Here is a 16431-nt window from a genome sequence, read left to right as displayed (position 1 = left end):
TATTTCATTTTTACCATGGAAAATACAGCATCCAAATTGAGATATGGTGTGAGTTTAAACTACACAGTGGATTTCAAAGACTTTGTTTACATTATTTTTGTGCTGTCATATTAATAATGTTTTACACTGTTTACATGTTTAAATAAGAATATTTAATTTAAGTTAAATAAAATATTAAATTTTACTAATTCCTTTTTCTTTTAAAAATATGGCTACTAGAAAATTTTAAAGTAAAATTACATAAGTGGCTCAAATTAGATTTCTACTGAAGAGTGCTGATATAGTGTCTCCATTATTTTTTACAGTTTTATAGTATTCCATTGTATAGAGAACCACACTTTATTTAACTAATCCACCGTTATGCATACTTAGGTTGTTTCCCGTATTTTACCATTAAAAATGCAGAAATGCTTAACCTTGTCCATGCATCACTTTATACATATGCAGGTTGATCTGAGATTCCCAGTATTGGGATTGCCAGATTAAAGGGTAAAAGCATTTGTAATTTTGATATTGCCAGTTGCCCTCCATAAGAGATGTACCAGTTTGTACTCCCACCAACAATGCGTTTGAATGCTAGTTTCCCCATATACTGCCATTTAAAACTACAGCATCTGCATGTTTTGGGATATAATGATGAACACATTTCTTTTTGCTAATTCCAAGGGAGTTTTAAGAAGAAATAATAAATGGTTTACCTAACTTCTTTTTCTGTTAAAAAAGAAAGAAAACTAACCATTAATAATAAAATTCTTAGAATCAACATTTTAGAATTGACTTTTTTCTAATGAAAATGTTAAAGAATTAACCTACACGTTTTTCCTGGCTGTGAATTTCTGCAGAAGTTTCATCATATTAGGATATGGGAATAGAGATTTTGTTATGATTCCAGTGGATAAGAGATAACATTTTTTTGTTTTTGTTTTCCAAGACTTAGAGATTTCTCAAATGCCTACAGCAGCCTTCCCTGGTTGGGTGGACTGACATTACAAGGTAGAAAGGCAATGTGCATGCAGGTTTTATGTATTGTCAGTTTATCAGTTCCCTGTATTTGTTTCACTAAATGCTAAACACTTTCTACCTTAATGGGCTGCTTAACTGAGGAAATCCACTGAAAACATAATTGGAGCTTATGAGCTGCCATAATCATTAGACGGTCAATTCTATTTCCTTTTTAATAAGCTGCAGAAAAAGATCATCTTTCCACCTTTAGGATTCAACTGTTATCCCTCTTAGGTGACTTGTGTGCTTTCTACTGCTCTCTTTGCCTTTTTTGTTTGTTTGTTTGTTTGTTTGTTTGTTTGTTTTTCAGATTGAAATGAAGAACTAAATATCGAGCCTCCAAAAAAAAATTGTTTCAATTTTTCTATTCATAGGAATCTGAAAATAAGGTTCCCATGAAGAGAAATCTCACTATGTAGTTAGGGATGTGCCAGGTAAGTTACTAAGTTAATATAACAGAATCCTTGGATTTCAGGAATATAATCTCATATTTTGGCAAAGCCTAGAGGCATGGAAGAGTATTTTATAGCAAATATGACTGTAGGCATTTACCATCTTTAATAGTTTATTGTTTTTCAATATGAAACAATTATAAAAATGAATAAAAGGTGAAACAGCGTTAACGTGCAGGAAGAGCTCTAGGACATGGAGACTTATCAGAAGGGTCATCCTTGGCAGTTGGTGATATTGAGTCATTTCTCCTGTGTTTAAGTCATAGAATAAATAATCATACAACTTTCTAATAGGAAGCAGCTGCACTACAGCTATTCTTCATGTCCTGTTTTTTTTGTTTCTCTTGCTAATTTTGCTTAATTATTTTGTTTCAGGAAGGGTTTTCACTCATCGGTAGCAAGAACTGGTTGAAGATTGTAAGACGCATGGATTGTCTGTTGTTTGGAACAACAATAAAGGCAAGATACTTGTGTGGTCAGCTGCTTTTAAGTGCACCCTACTCATCTTCTATGTGCATATGGGAGGTGGGGGTGGAAGCTTCTCCTTGTAGGTGAAATGTTCCTGAGAATAACACACATGTTTAAGAAAGGTTTGCATGGTGAACAACATGAAACAAGGACTCTAGAGGCAGAAGCCTAGTTTGTAAGAGGACGTTACTGAAAAGCCAGGGTTGGGCTTGGTCTGTCAGTACCTGTCTGAAGGAGCTGTGCAGCCATTCTCCATCACCTGGGTGCCAATTCAGTGAAGATGGAGCATTTCATTGTTTGTCTTGCTACTGAGGTGTTAAAAAGTTGTGTACTTTCAAGTGCTTCACTGAATGTCTTTTCTTTTTTTCTCTCTTTAATATTAAAAATTAAATTCCCTTTCATTTGCTTTTTACCTGTATTAAAGATAAAGTATGATCCTCATCAAAGAAACATGTGAACTAATCACCTGGATTTTTTTTTTCATAAATAACTATAAAAAATCAATCTGTTAACATGCACTGAGTAGGCAATATTAAAATTTAGGTGAAAGATCCTAATTTCTAATGGGCTCATAGACTGAAAGTTGGAAGAGGTCTTCAAGAGCATCTAATAGAAGGATCTTAACCTGGGGTCCACAGGCCATCCAAAGGTTCCTCAAAAAATTCAGGAGTCCAGGAAATGCATGGATTTTCACTGACCTCTAATTGAAATTTATCATTTCTTCAATGACGAATGTAGGCATCAGACCACAGTATTAGAACTTTACACCAAGAGAAGTCACAGATATTTTCATATCACATTATAGTTGTTTCAAATACCTTAAATGTCGTTTATGCTCATCACTACCTCAAAATTATGGTGGTTATTAGCACCACTAGAACTCTTTATTGAATATGTTAATAAGCATATATGTTATATACAAATTAGTGTTTTAATATTATAATAAATCATTTTGGTACAATTGGTTTCCTTTGTAATCTTATATATTTTGTGCGATTAAAGATATTGCTCTAAGAAGGGGTCCACTGGCTTCACCAGATCACCAGAGCGGTCTGTAGCACATACTCAAAAAATTCTATAACTCTCGTTTTCATTTTTACACGTGAGGGAACTGATTTCAACTTAAGTCAATAGCCAAAGTTATAAATAGCTATCAGAGAACTAGGCCACCCATTGGGCTTCTGACTCACAGCCCCGGACTGTGTCATGCTGAATGAATGTATATGTCTTTTAAAAAGTTATACCATGCCATATGTATTTGAGTTTTAAGTTTTCTCTGATTATAAATTATTATTTAAAGTTTTAACTATTAAGAGCAAAATAAAAATCAGTCATAGTTTGACACTCAAAAATAATCATATTACAGACGACAGAATGTTTGTTACCAGAAGGGAAGGGGGTGGGGTGGTGGGTGAAGAAGGTAAAGGGGGACAAACATGATGATAGAAGAAGACTAGACCTTGAGTGGTGAGTATGCAGTAGTGGGTATACAGATGCCATATTATAGAGATGTACACCTGAGACTTACATGTTATTACTAACCAATGTCACCCGAATAAATATGATTTAAAAATAATCATTGTAGAGAAGAAAAAGAAAATGGCATAGATGATAGAGGCTTTTTTGGTCCCTCTTGCAACCAAATCAAAGTTGTGACAGAAGTACAAAGTGAACACCAAAGAAAGTCCCCTGGGGTCTAGACGAACAAGCCCTACAACTAGGGAGAGAAATAAGAAATCACCCTGCATTAGGAGGAGTGGGGACGTGAGGCAATTTAATATGAGTTAAATTGTGTGATATTAAAGATTATATTTCTTTTCTCTGGCAGAAAGATTGTATTTATTTCTCTAGCAGAAATAATAGAGTATATAAGTTCTGCCTACTTTTACTTCCTTTTTTTCAGTAATTCTGATCAAAATGGCCGTGGTAATTGGCTAACAGTTGACCCATAATTCCCTTTCTGCAAGGACTTTGGTTCAAAGAAGTAAACCCAAACCATTGTCCTCTTTACTTCTCACTCCCAGTAACTAGCTGAAGAATCTTTTCATGATTTCGTCTGGCCTCGGCTTTGGTTTCAAAGCAAACAAAGAAAATGCTGAAATCCCATCTCTGGTTAAGTCCTTTCTCTGTACTTTCCCCCTTTACCCCATTTTTTACAGTAGAGGAATTTACTACTGGAGGTGGGGAAAACTGCTCTGGTGGGGCCAAAGTGGTGATGGGAAACTTCTTACAGATCTGAGTGATGAACGTTAAACCAGCATGAAGAGTCAATGGGTTTGTGAGGTCTCTGATATCTCCTTGGCTCTCCTCCAACTTGGTGTTAACTGGGCCTCATGTCTTCTGTATATGTGAAGACCATGTAATGTTAGCTATATTGCCTGTGGCTTAAGAATTTCCACATGGCCAAAGTGAAGAGACAAAGAAACATGTCCCAAATTAAAGAATAGAACAAAACTCCAGATAAAGAACTAAACAAAATGGATACACGCAATCTACCAGATGCAGAGTTCAAAACACTAATTATAAGGATGCTCAATAATCTCAGTGAGAACTTCTTCAACAAAGAGATAGGAAGCATAAAAATGGAGATAGAAAACATAAAAAAGAACCAATCAGAAGTGAAGAATACAGTAACTGAAATGAACAATACTTTAGAGAGACTCAACAGTAGATCAGATGAAGCAGGGGATTGAATCAACGATTGGGAAGATAAGGCAGTAGAACACACCCAATCAGAACAGAAAAAAGAAAAAAATTTTTAAAAATGAGAATATTTAAGAGGCCTCTGGGACATCAAGCATACTAACATTTGAATCATAGAGGTACCAGAAGGAGGAGAAAGCGAACAAGAAATTGAAAACTTGTTTCAAGAAATAATGACAGAAAACTTCTCTAACCTGGCAAAGGAAAAACATATAAACCCAGGAAACACAGAGGGTCCAAAACAAGATGAATCCAAGAGGCCCACACCAAGACACATCATAATTAAAATGCCAGAGGTTAAAAGCAAAGAATCTTAAAAGCAGCAAGAGAAAAGCAGTTAGCGACACATACAAGGGAGCTTACATAAGACCGTCAGCTGATTTCTGAACAGAAATTTTGCAGACCAGAAGGGATTGGCTTGAAATATTCAAAGTGATGAAAAGCAAGGACCTACAACCAAGGTTACTCTACCCAGAAAAGTTATCATTTAGAATCGAAGGACAAAGAGCTTCCCAGACAAGAAAAATCTAAAGGAATTCATCATCACTAAACCAATATTACAAGAAATGTTAGAGGGATGTCTTCATTAAGAAAAAGATTAAAAAATATGAGCAATAAAATGGCAATAACTACATATCTATCAATAATTACTTGAAATATAAATGGATTAAATGCTCCAATCAAAAGACATAGGGTGGCTGAATGGATAAGAAGACAGGACCCTTACATATGCTGCCTCCAAGAGACTCACTTCAGATCAAAAGATCCACACAAACTGAAAGTAAAGAAATGGCAAAGATATTTCATGAAAATGGAAATGAAAAAAAAAAAGGGGGGGGGTAGCAATTCTTATGCCAGACAAAATAGACTTTAAAGCAGAGGATACACCAAGAGACAAAGAAGGACCCAGTAATCCCACCTCTAGGTTTCTATCCAAAGAAACCCAAAACTAATTCAAAAAAACATATGCATCCATATGTTCATTGCAACATTATTTGCCATAGCCAAGATATGGAAGCAACCTGGGTGTCCATCAATAGATGAGTGGATAAAGAAGTGGTATGTATATACAGTGGAATATTAGTCATAAAAAAAGAATGAAATCTTATCTGCACCAACAGCATGGCTAGACCTAGAGGATATTGTGTTAGGTGAAATAAATCAGACAAAGACAAAAATCATATGATTTTACTTATATGTGGAATTTAAAAAACATAATGAATGAACAAACAAACAAACTCACAGAGAACATTTTGATGGTTCCCAGATGTGGGGGTTTGGGAGATGGGTGAAAAAGGGGAAGGGATTAAGAAGTACAAATTTGTAGTTACAAAATAGCATGGGAATGTAAAGTACAGCATGGGGAATATAATCAATAATATTGTAATAACTATGTACAGTGTCAGATGGGTACTAGATTAACCAGGTGATCACTTCTTAAGTTGTATAAATATCTAATCACTATATTATACACCTGAAACTAATATATGTCAACTATAATTGAAAAAAATAAAAATTATTTCTAAAAAAATCTTCACTCAAAGATGCCGTTCACAACTGTGGTTAGAATTTAGTGGGCCCCATATCTCCCAGAAGGTGAATTTTCCTGTGAGTACACAAAGTCAGGGGGAAAGAGAAGCACTTATCCTTAACCGTTTTTTCCTCAAGGAGTCTGTGAAAGGGATTTTTTTTTTACTTGAAATTAAGTGTTTTGAAGTAGTGTGGGAACAATTTAACATGTGAGCCACCATTTAACATACAGTTATTTTGAGCTAATCTTAGATGATAGGAACTGAGAGTGTGTATTTGGGACAGTTCCCGGCTGTTAGTATATACTTGAAAACTTTTCATTTCACAGCAAGTGAATTTAAAACATTTTTGACTTTTAATTATGGCCTAAAAATAAATCTCATCAGGATCTTCAACCTAGGAGTCCTTTCTGTTAACCCGGTGGTAGGTTTTCCATTGCGCTACCGCAGGGTGTGAAGGATGTGGGATGGAGACGGAACTCATTTTCAGACTTTTCCTGACGTACCTTGGTTTATCTTGGGTCCTCACGCAATGAAGTGGTATTTCTGGCTTCAGATGATAAGCTTGAATTCTATCTGAGAATTTTACAAAAGGAAATATGGAGCAGTGCTACAGTCAAGCTGTCAGACATAAAATCCTCCTTGTCATTTCTTGGAACTACATTCCAAAAAAACCCTAGATATCCAGATTCGTTCTATGTACATTCACATGTAGACACCACTAGACTTATACAATTGATCTGAGATTTTTCTCTGTTTATATACTTAATAATTGTCTGTTTCTGCATATAGTTATTCATCTAGCTATGAGGTATAGTTTTTAATGTATTGCTTCTCAAAGGTTATGTAATTAGAGAATCATAATAGAAATAGCTACTATAACTTCATATACATATCTTCACACAGAGTCTGAACTAGGGTGAATTGAAAACAGCTCAATTTCAGAAAAAGAAGATTCATAGTCTTATCAGAAACTGAACTTACCAGTTCTTTTCCTTTCCTCAGGGAAAGTTAGCTTTCAGTGACTCTTGATAATTTGGCGATTTTCATCTAAGAGAAAAATGGCTAAGGAAATGAGTAGGCACTAAAAAAAAATAGTAATAATACAGATGACCAATAAGTATAAGAAAAATATTCAACCTCACTTACAATCAAAGAAATGAAATTCTAAGATAAAAATCTCTGTTAACCTAGTAGGTTAAAAAATTTTTTTTAAAGATTAAGAATTCCTGCTGTGGACACAGGGCACAGGGAGACGGGCATGTGAATGCGGGGTGGGAGAAAAATGGGTGCTATCTCGCCCAAGGCATCTCGCCATTGGGTACCAAATTACACAGATCCTTTGACCAGGCAAGTCTGCTTTCAGGCATTTGTGTATAAAAATGTGTGTATAAGACTGCTTATCAAAGCTTTGTGGTTTATAATAGGAAAAAAGGCTGGAAATAAATGTTTGTTAATAGGGGGTCAAAGGAATACTCTTTAACTATTGAAAGTAATGAAGTATGCATCTATTTTTATAGTTATTGCTAAATGAAAAATTAGGTTACAGAACTAGTGTAAAATATATATGTAGTATATATAACCTGTATATTATATAATATATAAACTATAATACATACATTTTTATATGAGTATGTATATGTTCTAATATATAGGTATATTTAGAATATTTCCTTTTCCTAGTTTTTTATTGTTGGAGGGAGTAATAATAGATTACTTGTATATTCAGAGGGGGAAGAGTACATGAATTAAAAATGAAGAGAAGCCAGCAGTGGCAGTAAAGGGGTAGCAGTGTCTGCTCTCCTAAACATGGCACCTGGCCACTGCTCAGCCATGCCAAGAGTGTTCTGTAACCTAAATATGGGGCTTTACTTCGTGGCTTTATCTAAACATTTAAATTGTGTACATTGTAAACAGGAGAATCAAGGAATTTTGCCTATGGGAACTTACAGGATTTTGCTAACTGTAGTTAGACACATTTTCCAGTTAGCAGTGTGATTTAATAAATGGAAAGTGCTGTCAATTATGCTAAGCTAGTATCTGAATTTCTTTATGGAGGAAACTGAATAAAGGTACAAAATATATACAATCCCATTTGGGGTGTCTTTTTTGTAAGGCGACTTCTCTAAACTAGGCAGAATATTATGCTAGAAAAAGAGGAAACTTTTTAAAACTTATTTAAAGTAATGGGTTTATTGTTGTTATAATTTAGTCTTTTTTAAACTTACAAAAAAATTTGATGTAGCTGCCAGATCTTTAAAATTTTAATTCCATCTCTCCTTCACTTGCTGATTTGTTAAGGGATGTAACTTACACAGCCTATTAAAAACAACATATGACTCTGTGTGTGCTCTGAATGGTACTCTGGCCTCTTTAAAGGTAAAAGACACTACATACAGATCATTGACATGACACATGAGCTTTTAGCATCAGCCTTTCCCCTGTTCCCCAGTCTTGTTTTTCAGTTTCACTGGCTTGTTTAATGGGGCATCTACATAGTTTAATCTTTTATATACTCAGGTTCAGAAAATTTTTGTTGAGCTGGGAATATGCTGTATTAGCTTCACTGATTTTTCAACTAAGGAATTAAAAGCTATGAAATCTTTATCTCAAAGTAAGACAAAAAACATTGATCTTTTACTACAGTCAGTATAGTCACCTTCTTTGTCTGCATGGTATGGGGCTTTGCCATTTTTTACTGAAGGAAATGAACTTTAGTATGAGGAACAGCTCCCAAAAGTGGGAAGAAAACTAATTATTGGCTTTTCTATACCCACATCAATAATTTACGGTACGTGCTCCCTTATCCACACTGCCCCTCCTCCAAGCAAAAGGGGCACTCACTAGAAGACCCTACAGTACATAAAGCTGAAGTGATGCAACAAGAGTCACTTAGAACAACTTCTGATTTGTCAAACAGAACAAGAGCCGCATGTTCCGGGTACAGTTTAGTGGAGAGTCAAAGGAGCAGTCGCTGGAACGCTGCTGCAGCTGCGTGCAGAGCCTGGCCCAGTACATAACCGTCCAGGTGCCCGACAGCATCAGCCAGGAGCTCGGGCTATGCTCCAGCTTGCTGAGGGAGGATGAAAGCCAAGGGAAGGGCTGTGTGCAGAGCGTCCCGCTGCAGCACCAAGTAAGTAGGCTCGTGTGTGTGTGTGTGTTGGCTGTACAAGAAACCTGACGAAGTAACCCTCTACAGGGACCAGGATCACAGTGGAATTTGTCAAGTCTGTCAGGTTTGTAGGTTGAAAGATATCTAATATTGAGTGACTTGTTTAAGTTGAAGTTTGATTCTCATTGTAGCTACCTATGATTTTAGAAATTAGACTGGGAGGGGGTCCCAGCTACATTCTAGTGTCACTATGGGACAGCGGCAACCAAAGTATTGTCCACAGGCCCCTCCCTGAAACCTTTTCAGGGATCCACACAGTGCATGTAGTAATATTAAAACATTATTTGCCCCTTTCACTTTGACGATATTTGCCTTAATGAGACAAAAGCATTGTGAGCAAAACCGTTGTCACCTTAGTGCAAATCAAGGCCATGGTACCCAGCTGTACCAGTAAACACCATATTCTTCACCAATCACTTGCAAATAAGAAAAAACAGAAGAACCCTACATTCTGAAGCACAATACTTGTTCCCAGGGACAGCATTTGTGTGACTGCATGAGGAGCTGAGCTAGCCTTTCTTCAGTGAACACTGTCATTACTTGAAAGAGCAACGGACAAACCATGGTTATTCAGGTTCGGGTATTTGGTGGACATCTTAAAAATAAGTAAAGTGAGTCTGTCAGTCATTTCAAGGCAACAACTGATAGTATGTATCAACAATGATGAAATAAGCTTCTCAAGTAAAAATTAGAATCTCAAGATAACTTGTATTAGCCACTTGAGCTTCACAGCTTCCTAACCCAGAAGACTTTTCTATTGCTGCTATTAATGAACTCGAGTTTTTTTTAAATAATTACATGACAAAATGTTTCAACATTTGGAAGATCTGTATAGTTCAGTGAACCAGTAATTTCCAAATGGCCATCTGTATGGTGCTACAAAATCATGCATAGATGAAAGATCCATTCGAAGTACAAAATAGACCAATGGATTTTAATTGTAACAGAGTTCATTGCTATGATTTCAGATTCTATGTTACAAGTAACCTTTGAGAAACTATCACTTGTTGAGTTTTGGTGTCATATCAAAGAATGTCCACGATTATATGAAAAGACTATTTGAAAATACTTCTGCTTTTTTCCAACTACGTATCTGTGTGGAGCCAGATTTTCTTCAGCCAAAGCAACAAGTGTCAGCAGATTGAATGCAAAAGTAGAGTCCAGCTGTCTTCCATTAAGCTAGACGTTAAAGAAGTTTATACAAATTACCTTTTTTAGAAAATATATTTATCATAAAAATGTTTTTAAATATTAACAGTTTATTATTTTTAATGAATTAATATGACAAATTTTTGTTTTAACTTCTAACATATAAATATCAGATAGATGTAACTGAGACAAAAGCTGTTTGAGGGCCTAAGTGTGTAAAGTGGTCTAGTGATCATAGTTTGAGAATCATTATTATAGACTTTCTTCAAGGAGTCCATATTCTCTCATTTCTTTGGCAGAGCCTCGGATGCTGTTAGAATAAGCACCTACCTCTGCTCTTGGAATGAAATGCCAGTTTCAAGCTGTTTTGTTTTTTTTCCTACTTTGAAAAATGACTGTCCGAACATGGTTTCCATCGCTTTATCTTGCTAGGTCTCCTTAAACTCACTGGACCAAGATGATTCATTTTTGCTGTTTTATCACCAGAGTTTCTTGTCATTCATAATTTATCTGGAGTGAACATAAATTTACATTATTTATTGTAAAGTCTGTTTCTTTAAACAGATGCCATATGATTTCCTCTTAAATGTGTTCAGTTTGCCAAATCGGATTTCGGTGTTATAGAATTCTTCCCCTTCATTTGTTTCTGCATGATCTTTTTTGTGAAGTCAACCCTAAACCGCTTTTCTCACAAACCCTGGTTCTTTTCAAACATTATGCCTCATCAACTCCTGCTATATTCTTAAAGAATCCCCTCTCTACAAATGGGATGGTGTAGCTTATTACAAGGGACTTTATTGCTTATGATCCTTTGCCCTTTAAATAGATTTCCTTTTATGTAGGTTTTATTGACCAGTTGTTAGAGTTTGATTATAGTACCCAGTGCACGGGGTACAACAGGAACCAAGTAGGGTCCCAGAATTTGGGAACTAGGTCTGGAATGCCATATAAAGGTAATGAAGACAAATCAGGCTACACAATTATCTAAATGTAAAAAGATAAATCGTAAATGTAACATGGAGTAACAAATGCTGGCTGGATGTTGTGAGCTACAGCAGCAGATGGCTCTAGCTCTGTGATTTTAAAGGCTGGTCCAAATATCTAGATGGAAATATCCCAAGTAGCTGGAAAAGTTATATGTGTTTTCTTGATTTTGTGTTCAGGGACCTTACTGAGCCACACAGTTTGGTGTTCTGAGTAGATGAAGAGAGCACAATGCGCAAAGACCACAGGCTTTGGAATCAAAATGGATCTGAGTTTGAATCATGGTCCAAGTAGGAGCTGCATGATCTCATGCAAGTCACTGAACCTCATCTGTAAAATGGGGAGACTTAAATGCTGTATATATAGAGGCGCCTAGTACAATGCCTTGCCAATATCTAAATAACATTATCCATTATTACTATTACTGACAGTACTGTTACTCTTTCAGATCTCCCTTCCTTTTGCAAATGAATGAATTAGCATCCTAGTCAATTAGCAAGGGTCAGAACTCCAGAGTCAACAGATAAAGCCACTGTGTTACTTCACCAGAGTGCAGACCTTGTGAAGTGCTGCTTAGAAGAGTCTAGTCGTCCTAATGACAACTTTGCCCTTAGTTGCTGCTGTGCAGATTTGGTGTCATGCTCCCTTTCTCGGAATTCATCTCACGAAGTATAAGCTGTGGCCAAGCTCTAGTCACCTTGCTGCCTTCTTGTATTCAGGTGTGTCATTTTCCCAATACCTATATATTTCTTTAGCATAGTTTTGTCACCAGTGAGGTGACGTGAAATCCAGCATCTCCCTAATGGTGTGGGGGAGGAGGAGGTGGATAGTGGAAAGTGGGTTTGTGTGCTGTTGTCCCTCGGTTCTTACCTGCTGACGCAGCAAAGAATTACAAGTCAGCGAGATTTAGAAAAAGATTAAAAGTACATTTTAGAAGGATGGGCCCTGCTAAGGAAGGCTGCAGTCCTTATGAAGAGATAAGATAGTTCGCCCTGAAGGGAGGGGCGGGTTTCCAGCCAGGAGAGCTGTAACATTGTGGAGATGGGAAAGTCTGCTTACATTTGGGCTGTGAAAGGAGAGCCTAGATGATCCCTATGTGAGGTCACCTTGACTGAGAGCTGGCTGCTATATAAGGCTTTGCCTACTGCACAAGTGCTTTCCCAGAAGTCAGTCTGTTATAACTAGATTTACCAACTTCCAGGCATAGTCATGAGATTATGATGATGCTATAATGAGGCTGAAGTTAGGGGCAGTACTTTCTGTGCATGCGTTTGTAGCTGGTTTAGGCCAGCAGCTTTTATGGCCTTTGTGTGCTAGGATTTAGGGTAATTTCTAGCCTTAAAAGAGAGGTATTTCTGCGAGGTGCTGAAAGGTCTTTGAGGGAAGTGTCCATGGTTACAGGGCTGGGCCTTGGCTCCTGTCTCTCATGCCTACCTACCTAACAGTTTCTTGTTGCAAATAGAGATAATTCTGTATCTATTTCAAGTTCTTGAGTCATTTCCTGGCTCATATTTTACTTTCATCAGCCTTGTAATTTTGCTAATTGTGGCTTAAGCAGGTGTTTCTCGACCTGAGGGCTTCTAGGTCAACCCAGCCCACCCAGGAAGGGGGCAGGAAAGACAGGAAAGAGGATGGCAGTTGCTAGGTGAACTCTCTCCTCTGTTAGCACAAGAAGTCCAGAGGAAAGCAGCCAGGGGGCTCCAGCTACTGTATACACAATATCCTCCATCCCTGTGCACTTGGGTAGATCGACTGTCTGTCTAATCCTGGAGCCACCCCATTAGCCTTAGGTGCTTGTCACACATGGCAGTGTTTGTGGCATATGGCTTTTGGTTGATGCCTCTTCTGGTTTGAAGAACATGGTGTTAGCTGAATTGATATGTATCCTAGGAAAATATCAAATATTAGGGCTGGAAGAAACACTAGGCACTAGAGTCTGACTTTTTTTTATATAGATGATGAAGCTGAAGAGAGGAATGGGGCTTGCCTAAGGACTCCTGATTCATTTCCCTTTTGCTCATTTTGATTTTAATCTTGACTAGTTTTCTCCTTGTTCTTTCCTTCATCTCGGTCCTTCCAACATTTTTGATGTGTCCAGATCTACTTTTTTGCTAATACCTACTAACAACAGTCAGCTTCCACATAGGACAGGAAACATTTGGCACCTCTGACTTCCTGCAGCCAGAACAAGCTGCTGATAGGCAGAGGCACCTTCCAGAGAAAGCCTTGGTTTCTCCCTATACACCACCAGCTCACATGTGGTGCGGGAACACCTGTCTGGAGATGAGCACTGCAACAGCCGTGAGTATCTGAACAGAGCCAGATCTGCAGACCTGTGGCCAGGCTGGAGGACTGGTGGGGATCTCCTGAAGTGCTGGTTGGTGGAGGCAGCCCTCAGAGCCCTTTACACCCCCAGGCCTCCTCCTACACCTTGTTCGTGGTATTTGCCTAGAACATGCTAGAACATGCTACGTGTGTTCTGAGAACCCCTCACATCATAGCTTCCTTTGAAATAGCATGCACTCTGGAGCATCTTGCATTTCATACTCAGCACAACCCCCTCCAGTTAACCCCCTCCACTACGAGCCCAAAGTCCTACACGCGGCCTCCATCCTAGCACTTCCTGGGGTAGATTCTAATCGATGTTTTACATGTTAGGGTCTCACTGGGCTGTGGGTTCTTGATGGCTGGACCTCTACCTTATTCTTTATGGCTCCCTTCCCTTCATCACCAATGTCTAAGAACTTGTTCTTTCAGAATGTCTAAAATGAGATTTTTTTCCTCCATTAGCAGTGTATGAGGGCTCCTACTGGTGGGAATGTACACTGGTACAGCCACTATGGAAAACAGCAAGGAGTTTCCTCAAAAAGTTAATAGAATTACCATATGACCCAGCAATTCCTCTTCTAGGTATCCGCCCCCAAAATTTGGAAACATTTATCCATAAAGATACATGTACCCCGATGTTCACTGCAGCATTGTTCACAGTAGACAAGATATAGAAACAACCAGTGTCCTTTGATAGATGACTAGATAAAGAAGAGGTGATGAGTGTATACAATGGACTGTTACTCAGCCATAAGATGAAAAACTGGCATACAACATGGATGAATTTTGAGGTTATCACACTAAGCAAAATAAGTTGGATGGAGAAAGTTGAGAACCATATGATTTCATTCATATGTGGGATGTAAAACTGAAAGCAACAAACGAACAAGACAGAGACTCATAGACATGGACAAGTTTAGTGGTACCAGAAAGATGGGGGAGGAGGAGGTGGATAAGGGTAAAGGGGGTCAAATATAACGGGACGGAAGGAAGCTTAATTCTAGATGGTGAACATGCAATGCAATATACATATGACATATTGAGCTGAATACTTGAAACCTATATAATTTTATTAACCAGTGTCACCCCAAATAAGTTTAATAAAAATACATAAAATGCTTTTTAAAACCCAGTTTTTATTAAAAACGTGGTTGTCTTGCAATTTAGAGTATTTTTTTCCTGCTCTGCTTTTCTGCAGTCTACATGTATTACCTGAGTAATAATTTTTAAGTAACCAATATCATGATAATCAGAAGCTGGCAATGTCTTCTGCCCTCCGGTACCAGCATGTCCTGGGCTGGGTCCTCAGCTGGGCCTCTGAAGATAAGTACACCTCAGTATTGGACAGAAAGGAGCAGTAAGTCTGTCAGACACTGAGAACTCCAGGTACAGGGCAGGAGCCTGATTTAAACTCTGTGCATACCTCTGTGTGCTAAATTAAGTAACAGCCCAGCTTAAAACAGGACAGACTACACCACCAGTGATTTTACCACCTTTTCCGATACTCTTCTTTGATCATGAATGCATGTGTTTCCACTTCTTTAATGGCCTGCGGTGCTTATGATCACGTTCAGCTCGTCTCCATATTGCGGTTGTTCCGTTGCAGTCACACCAGCACCCGGAGCAGCAGCAGTGTGGACCAGCCCGCACAAGTGTTCCAGCAGGAAGGACCTCAGTAGCCTGCTTAGCTCAGGTAGGGCTATTTCCATGTTTAGTTTTCTTGTGAAAATCTGTATCCTTCTGGCACTCTCTTGTTGTAGATCAGTAACCTAAAGTCTGGTTAGAGAAGGTGTTAGAGACAGGCCATTTTCATCTACTCTGTTGTGAGATTAGACACAATGGTGCATATTGAGGAACTACTTGCTCCTAAGGAAATGAAAGAATGAGCCTTTAAATGTGTGAAATAAAGAATTTCATTACCACTTTCTCAAAAAGAGAAATAAAGGGAAGAATTTCAATTTAATTGAAATTTGGTAACTATTCTAAGACAAATATCAATATGAATTTGGAGTCAGATCACCAGTGGTTTCTATAGGAACAAATTTTCAGTGCCAAGATCCCAGCTAGGATGTGTGGAAACCCAGGATTCAGCTGTGCCCACACACCTGCCTTCAGACTTCCCCGCCCTCACAGTGTGCTGTCACCAGAGTCCTGCATAGCCTCTTCCTTCAGACTGTTACCTGGCGTCTGCTCTTCAGGGAACTCCCCGAGGACTGTCTCCTTACTGCATGCCCGGCGGCGCTTGACAGGTTCGCAGGCCAGCAGCTTACACTTCCCACAGAATTCTGCATGGAATTCATCATTATTCAAGGATGAATTTTCTCTTTAATGTATCAAACTGTACTAACAGTGGTATGAAAAAGAAGATAGGGTATTCTCTCCATCTGGCTTACCACTAACTCAAAATAAATGGACAATCAGAATAAAAAAACTTAGAGGTTTAATAACTGCAACTATGACAGGAGAAAAAATTAAAAGTTTCTTGTCCAACAGCAGGGCAGACTTCATAGTGCCAGTCTGTTGCCTCATATTGGCATTGAGGGTTAGAGATTAATTGAATCAGAGTGGCTGAGGACAGTAGAGGCACAAAAAAACATGGAATAAGGCAGGGTGTGATTCAGGAAACATCAGCTGCTATAAAAGG

At 38.1% G+C, this 16431-nt stretch overlaps 1 protein-coding gene across 1 annotated transcript in view; it reads left to right on the top strand.

The window, feature by feature from the left end:
- Positions 1–16431, top strand: part of REC114 (REC114 meiotic recombination protein) — a 96352-nt gene that overhangs the window by 77955 nt on the left and 1966 nt on the right. The window contains exons 3-5 of the mRNA XM_016124972.2: positions 1830–1913; positions 9075–9287; positions 15394–15480. Coding sequence (XP_015980458.2) covers positions 1830–1913; positions 9075–9287; positions 15394–15480 — 384 coding nt within the window. The remainder of the gene's footprint in view (positions 1–1829; positions 1914–9074; positions 9288–15393; positions 15481–16431) is intronic.

This window comes from Rousettus aegyptiacus, unplaced genomic scaffold (assembly GCF_014176215.1).
Source record: "Rousettus aegyptiacus isolate mRouAeg1 unplaced genomic scaffold, mRouAeg1.p scaffold_m13_p_3, whole genome shotgun sequence".
Classification (NCBI taxonomy): Eukaryota; Metazoa; Chordata; class Mammalia; order Chiroptera; family Pteropodidae; genus Rousettus; species Rousettus aegyptiacus.
Note: the sequence above shows the minus strand (reverse complement) of the source record. Positions and strands in the feature narration are given on the sequence as shown.